General features: G+C 34.3%; 1 protein-coding gene across 1 annotated transcript; it reads right to left on the bottom strand.

Moving 5' to 3' along the window:
* Positions 1-5,760: 5,760 nt before the first annotated feature.
* On the bottom strand, positions 5,761-8,038 carry LOC149252285 (cytochrome P450 750A1-like). The gene is made up of 2 exons (XM_089456640.1): positions 6,778-8,038; positions 5,761-6,666 (listed from the first exon to the last, which is right to left on the bottom strand). Exons 1-2 carry the CDS (start codon positions 7,777-7,779, stop codon positions 6,025-6,027), a joined length of 1,644 nt encoding a protein of 547 aa, XP_089312766.1. The 5' UTR covers positions 7,780-8,038; the 3' UTR covers positions 5,761-6,024.
* Positions 8,039-8,240: the final 202 nt, after the last annotated feature.

The raw sequence follows: 8,240 nt of genomic DNA, 5'->3' as shown, positions 1-8,240 counted from the left end.
TCCACGGTCAGTCCGCAAACATTTGATCTTGCACCCTTTCTCATTTTCTACAAGGGCTTTGAACTTCTTGAATGTATTCAGGGCTTCACATTTGGCCTGCAAAAAATATAACCAACAATTTCGTGAATAATCATCAATAAAAGTGATGAAATGTGATGACTTGCCAAAACTATTAGTCTACATTAGACCACTTATGTCCGAATGAACAAGCTGAAGTGGTTGATGAGCCCTCCATGCACTGACCTTTGGAAATCTTTCCCTTGCATGCGTTCCTCTAGGACATCCTTCACAAACCTCCTTATGCTTTTCTACCTTGGGCAATCCAGAAACTAATGAATGTGAGGTTAGAAACTTCAAACTCTGAAAATTTAAATGCCCATACTTGAGATGCCATAACCAAATTGAATCCTCATAAGCCATATTTTCAAGATTGTTGTTATGTTCATCAAACCTCAACAGAAACATCCAATTTCTTTTCATAGGCACAACAGTGATCACCCTATTTCCCTTGTTCTTATCATAGATAGTACATGTCTTATTTTCAAAGACTACTTTATAATTTTTCTCACATAACTGCCCAACGCTCAACAAATTATGCTTCAATTGGGGAGTATAATAAATGTCATGAATACTCTTTATACCTTCTTTTGTTTGGACCTCCATAGCTCCTTTGGCAGCAACCTCCAATGATTTATCATCACCAAGCTGGATCTTGGATTTGAAACTTCCATCCTTTGCTGAAAACAACTTCTCATTCCCTGTCATATGGTTAGAGCATCCAAAATCTAGGTACCAAACATCTTTACTAGTATTTTCACCTTTGGCATAAGATAAAAATAAGTGATCTGGAGGATACTCACCACTTTCTTGAGCATAATTAGCATTTTTACCTTCTTTCAATCTGCATTCTCTTTCAAAGTGGCCATACCTGTTACAATAGTAACATTGAACATTTCTCTTATCAAATCTACCTCTACCTCTTCCTCTGAAACTACCTCTTCCACTTGAGCCACCTCTTCCTCTACCTCTTGAATAATTTTGGCTTTGCCATTTACCTTGACCTTGATTTCTTTTGGTACTGCCGCTGCTTGCATCTTCATTCTTTGTAATTTGTAATTTAAAGGAAAAAGCTTTCTCTACACCTTCAAAAGTTTCCTTCAATCTTTCTTCATGAGACATCAAAGATCCAACCAATTGATCAAACTGTAGTTTTGTCAAATATTTACTTTCTTCCATGATTATTGCAACATGATTCCATCTATGTGTTAAAGATCTCAATACTTTTTTAATTAAAACTTCATTACTTACAGTTTCTCCAAGTGTAGCCATTTTATTGGCCACATCTTTGACTCTTACACACTAGTCATTCACACTTTCTTGAACTCTTGTCCCGGGAGAATTCACTCTAGTTGTTGGTTCTCGGTGCTCCACCCTCAGATGGAAAGAAAGTGATCCAGCTGGGCCTTCTCGTGCTGGGTAAAATAGATAGGGGCCAGCTTGTAAGCTTTGGTGAGCCCTATTAGCCAGTTGTTGTAATCATTCTCTTTCCTGCTAGTCATAAAGAAAGGGACAACCCATTTACACTTCAATTTCTAAAGCTTGACCACCTTAACTTGATCACTACCTTGGTAAGCTTCTTGCAGAGTCTTCTAGGTAGCTTTGGCAGTTTTTGCTCTTGATATTCTTGGAAATAAGCTCTTATCAAGAGCTATCTGAATGTGAAACAAAGCTTGAGCATTCTTCTTCCTTGCTTCCTTTCTTTTTGTTCTTTCATTGGCTGTAAGGCCATTCCAATCAGCTGGCTCTTCATATCCTGATTCAACAATCTCCTTCAAATCCTTTCCAATAAAAAAGGTTAGCATCTTAATGCACCAATAATCATAATCGTTCCCATCAAATTCTGGAACTAGCATCTGGTTAGAATTCGACATGATTAATTTTGGTGAAATTCCAACATTACAACTTTAACCCAAAACAATTTTACCTGCTCTGATACCACTTGTAGAATATGAAATGACTTATTTCCAGCTAGCTCATAAGCCAACAATACTAAAAAATACATATAAAAAAAATACAGTTACTGTGTAAGCTAAAAGTTGCTACAAATCTCATATATTAATTGAACCATTAACTACATTCTTATATAATAAAATTATTACTAAAATTTTTATCAATCAACTCTGAAATAAATCTACTGGCATTACAGCTAAATTTCCAGCACTGAACACCCTAACAATTTGCTGCCTTAATTTTGCAGAGAGCACAAAATCTGCTGATTAATTTGTCATCAATTTACATAACTAATTAAGCATTATTCCCAACAAAGAAGTGGGATTAAAACTAGTGAAATGAATCACATAGCGTCAATCATCACTTCCGTGGCTTGCACCTAGTAACTAGGTCTTCCCGGGAGGTTTCAAAAATCATGAGAAATTAGTCAGTTATGACTACCTCTCATATAAATGGTCATAGATAAATTACTTTCTTAAAGCAATTGAATCCCAAAAAACAAATATCTAATTAGTATTGTTATTATTAATAATATTTAATATTATTGTAATAATAATAACAACATTAATATTAATAATATTATTAAATTAAATATAAATTTTTTTTTGGTAGGTAAGACTCATGAACCATCTTTAACAATACACCCATTCATTATCAATCCAAAACCTCATGGGCAATTTTAATATTATTTTTAAATTTAACATAAAATTTACTATAAACCAATATTATAACAATATAAAAATTAAATTATTGTAACAATATAAACCATAAACCTAATTTAAATTTAAATTTTAACTTAAATGTTATATTAATTGAAATTTAATATTATAGTGTAAACGTAGCCTAAAGATTTATGCAACAGATTAATGCTTCTCCATTCAAAATATTTATGCTTCTCCATATATTTGTGCCTTTGTTTATCTCTATGAAAAGACATGCTATGCACAGAATTGCTAAGAAATACTATAATGAAGAGTCAACAATGTGGATTAGAATGTTCATATATGTGTGAGAGAAATAAATAAAGCATTTATTAAATGTATATATTGGTCGTATTAGGATTTATAATACATTATATCTAATGTTTCTAATCGAATTTAATTCCAAAAAATTACAATTCTTCATAGTGCAATAAAGTATTAGTAATTATAATTCAGGTTAAAGATAGTGATTGTTTTTAATCTCATATAAATTTAGAATAATCATAATACAATATAATACAACAATCAGTAGACGTTCGTTTGAATACAATATTTTATATTTTTCTAAAAACTTAAAATTTAATTAGTAAAATGATTTTTTTTAAATAATTTACTATTTTTTTAATATTAATTATAAATTTGGTTTTAAAATAATACAAAATTTCTCCTAGAAAAACCTAAAACCTTAAATTATGTTTATTGGTATAAAGTGAAACATATAAAAAAATTAAATTAAACACAAATTTTTGCTAATCCAATATAAAATAAACAACTAAATATAAGTAAAGAAATTATATAATAATTGCTTAAAAGGACATCAAATTTTCAAAATAAAGCATATATAGATCCCTCTGCATGTTCAACAATAGAATATTATAGAAAAAAATTTCCAACCATATTTGCTATGACAAAACCCAAAGAAATGCCTTCATTTACTCCTTTCTGGTCTAGAAAATGCAAAGCTTCACCAAAAATTTCAAAACTCTTCTCTACCAAATGAACATGCAAATGAAGAGGAAGGCCCTTGTTTAATGGCTTTTTTCCTTTACATATCTTTATCATTTGTAATTTGCAGTGCAAGGTTCATTTTGCGCGGTTCAATCCAAACTGAAGAGTTGATTTTGCATAAATCGTCTAAATTTTTAATTGCAACCAAACAATCAACATTCAACAATTTGTTGGTGAAAAACATAGGATTTTGTGGGGCTCGAGTTAGATTTTGAGAAATAGAGTAGGATATGAGGTTAACCCTTTCGAAAAAATTGTAATTTATATATGAACAAAATAAAGATAAATTTTTGGAAAATTCATATTCAATTCATTTGTAAAAAATATACACAATTAAACATTAAAAAGTAAAAGCAAATTGATTATGACAACCCCATTTATTTTTGCAAAACCTAAACTAAGGTTTATAGTTTAGTTTCAACATTATTAGCTTAGCCCTAACACTGCTACTATCCTTTACACAGTTAAGGGAGGCTATTACTCACAAGCTTTTCAATGACCACCATTTATACTTTTAGCCTGTGATAAAATGGCTTCTTTTCAAAGAAAAGGAATGAACGATAGAATGTGTGGAAGGCTTCCATGAGAAGGAGAGTCACATATACCATTATGTTTCTGATTGATCAAATCACCATCACCATTATAATTTACTCATGAGCAATGAAATCAAATCATCATCATCATTATAATTTACTTATGAGCAATGAAATCTACAGAGTTTTGGGGATCAAGATAAGCATTTTGTGAGGAAATGAAATATGAGGAATTGAAACCGACTTGTCTGTTGAAAGAGAGCATGTGACACAAGGAGAATATAAAAAGGGAGCCACACATAACCAGGCCACATTTATGACAAAGGGGCACAAGGAGAATATTAAGAGGTGCATAACTTGGTAACATTTATGAGAAAGATAGGTAACCTCGTAACATTTATGAGAAAGATAGGGCATGCAAAAGTGTCCTTATTCCTCCAAGTTTTAACATTCATACGTTTTAGAATGCAAAGAGACATCCTTTTCAAAGTCATGTTTCACATCAATTTTTTAATTTCATTTTCTATACGTGGAGATAAATAAGAGGCACAATAATTAAATTTTGGTAAAAAAATAATTTAATTAAGCTTTAAACACTTGATTTAGATATGCAAGGAGGTTATCATTTTCATTCTCATTCATTGATGGAGTGGAGACAGACATTTTTCAATATAGAACATCAGATTAAAAAAAATTATTAACAAAAAGATTAAAATGACCGAGAATTAAAGTGTCCAATTCCAATAAGGGAAGCCTATCAACCTAAATATACGTTAAATTTGTTTAAAATAAAATAATAGATGTGTAAATTTTAAAGTGGAATAATAAAAAACTAAAACCAATATCAATAATAATCTGAAGCGTAATGAAAGGTTGATGTAGGCTTTGTCTATGTGCATATACTTTCGAAGTCCGCAGTACTAAGGATTTGAGATGTGACTTTGATCTCGCCCACAGAAGAAAACACGTCATTCAACAGAAAACATAGTGGGAGTAATATCAATGATCAATTGATTTAAATCGAGGGCCAAGTGATGATGTGAAAACGTGTCTTTTAATATAATCTGACGCAAGTTGGAATCATTTCCAAACTCTAATCAGATATCGCAGGCGATGAATAGCTTTTAGATGGTTGAAAGATATACTGCACACTGCACTTTCAAATTATTTGTTTGAATTAAGCACAATTTAACAATGGTTTCTTTGACATTATAAAAAATGTAATAAGTAAAACCCATTTAAACAATAACAATTTAACAACAATTTAAATAACGGGTAGTTTAACGAGGCCAATACTTACTGGTTTGGATTTTTCTGAAAAAAATGGGTGGATTCTGCTGTCGACAAATTTGTGGCCGCGATAGACAACACAAACCTCTTTTTTTCAAATTCACATCACTATTACTTGGTTATGTGTACAGTTTAAAAGGTTGAAAACGAGTTGAAAATAAAGTCTATCCAGATATACCAACCTCAACCACATCGTGATAATCATAAATCAATCCATAAATCAATAAAAACATTGGAATTCAGCAATATCGATACTCATATGAAAGATAGGAAAGTTACCTCGTTATTTATACAATTTATTTAAACATAATGCAAATCCTATCATCGCTATAACGTCAAACAGAAGCACTAAGCACAATACATCGCCCTAACATCTCACACAACCAAGCAAAACAATAGATTAAACAAACTACTAGCCAACGCTAAAGATGGCGGGAAGACCCGGGCTGCCCCAAACCTATATATTCTTAATTTTCCAAATTCTAAACACAACTCAGTGGCAACCTCAAGCTTGGAAACGCAAAGAGAGGAATTTCTCTGGGCATAGACATTGCATGCGCTTCCTTCATATCCAGTTGGGACGGATCACCTTCAACTCTCCAGTTAAAAATGTGCACCAGCTGAGCCAATGCAAGCGAAATAGTGGGAATAGCCATAGGGGCCCCTGGGCATCCTCTCCTTCCTGCCCCAAATGGAAGCATCCTCAAGTCTTGTGTACTTGTTATGTCCGTATAATCATTATGTCCACCGAATTCCTCCATAAATCTTTCCGGTTTGAACTCTGAAGCATCTTTTCCCCATACATTAGGATCCCTTCCTATCGCCCACACATTCACCAATAACATTGTTTTTTTAGGTATATGATATTCTCCTACTGTAACGCCCTCTGCAGATTCATGGGGAAAGCCTAGCGGCCCTGCTGGGTATAATCGTAACGTCTCTCTGACCACACTGTGGAGGTATTTCATGCTTGCTACTTCTGACTCCTTAACTTTGGCATGTTTGCCAACTGTACATTCAATTTCTTCCTGCAACCTCTTCATTGCATGGGGATGTCTGAGCAGCTCACTCATTGCCCATTCTAAGGTAATGGCCGTCGTCTCCATTCCGGCTGCGAACATGTCCTGACAAATTCATACAAATTCAATGCATTTCTCATGTCAATAAAGTGCGTGGAGTGACTGAATACTAAGAATTTGAAAGCTGAAAGGGAGAATGAGGCCCAAGAGACTTACAAACATAATTGCCTTGATGGTTTCTCTTGTGATTTTGGCGTCCGTCTTATCACTCTGGATCTGAAGAAGCACATCGATGAAGACTTTACCATATTCTGCCTTTGCCTTTGTCTGGCCATTCGAGGTTGAATCCATGCCATGATCCATATGGTCGTCTATTACTTTCTCAACAAATGCATCAAATATTTTGTTGGCCTTCTTTATTCGTCGATTGTTACCTTGCAAATCAAGCCAATCCAAAGAAGGAACAAAGGTTCCAATGTTAAAAGATCCCGCCACAGCTGACCCTTCTAACACCAGATCCCTGAATCTTTCGCCACTGGTACCCAAATCATTGTTAGAAAATTTCTTCCTCACCAGCATTCGCCAAATTATATTGGTGGTGAGGGTAAAGAAGGCATTGCTGACATTCACGGCAATTGTGCCACTCTCACTCTCCCCCCAAATGGAATGGATCATGGCAGATAACTCTTCCTCTCGCACATCCTTGAAGAACTCAATTCTTTTGGGAGTCAGCAATTCTGTAACGCATATTTTTCTCACGTATTTCCAATAATCTCCATAGGGAGTCAATATCAGACCCTTGAAATTGTAGGATATATATTTACCTCCCGTGGTTAGAAGCCGGTTGGCAAAGACCAAATCATGTGTTTTGAGAAAGTGCTTAGCCATCTCAGAAGACGAAACGACAACAGTGGGCACAGAGCCAAAGCGCAGAAACATGAGGGGGCCATATTTGTCTGCAAGAGTTTTGAGAGCACGGTGTGCAGGCAGACTCAATTGGTGAAGATTTCCTATAATTGGCCATGGACTGGGTCCTGGAGGCAATATGAAGTCGTTTCTTCTTCTCTTGTGCTGCAATATCTGAAAGAAGAATACGAGGGCCGCGAATCCAATAGCTGCTGCAGTTAACATTGAAGACAGAGTCGGAGTTCGAACCAATTTGTTAAACCACATGTCTAACCCTCTGTACTGCGTCCTGATGTAAGGAAAGATTAGCATTCTTCGAAACTAAGACAACGCCAATAAAATGAAAGGCCAGCCGCTCACTGTAACGCGCAGTTTCCTACTGATTCATGCTTTAGGCACCCAATTATACGCTACATCAACTACTCACATCTCCCGAGCATTCCCTTGAAAGCCGGACTGTCATTTTCTCTTGTAAGTGAATGAAGCGCGCTGAGTTTGGCCGACCACAATCAAACTGAATTTGACCTCTGGATTTGGATTGAAATGAACGAAGCATATTATATTACGGTAATTCCTATTTCCACTTCTATAACGTTATAAATGCTTTTTATAACATTATAACGTTATAAATATTTTTTATAACATTATAAATGTCCTTTGACATCCGAAGTAAATAAAGCTCGTTTTTCTTTCTAAACTCTATTCATTTATTCACACGCTGTCACTCAAAAAATGAACACTATTTCTCTGACATGTCAAACAACATTTATAAT

Source organism: Pinus tabuliformis, chromosome 7 (assembly GCF_031772625.1).
Source record: "Pinus tabuliformis cultivar Carrire ecotype Pingquan chromosome 7, CPIR1, whole genome shotgun sequence".
In the NCBI taxonomy this organism is placed as follows: domain Eukaryota; kingdom Viridiplantae; phylum Streptophyta; class Pinopsida; order Pinales; family Pinaceae; genus Pinus; species Pinus tabuliformis.
This window is presented reverse-complemented; position numbering and strand designations above follow the sequence as displayed.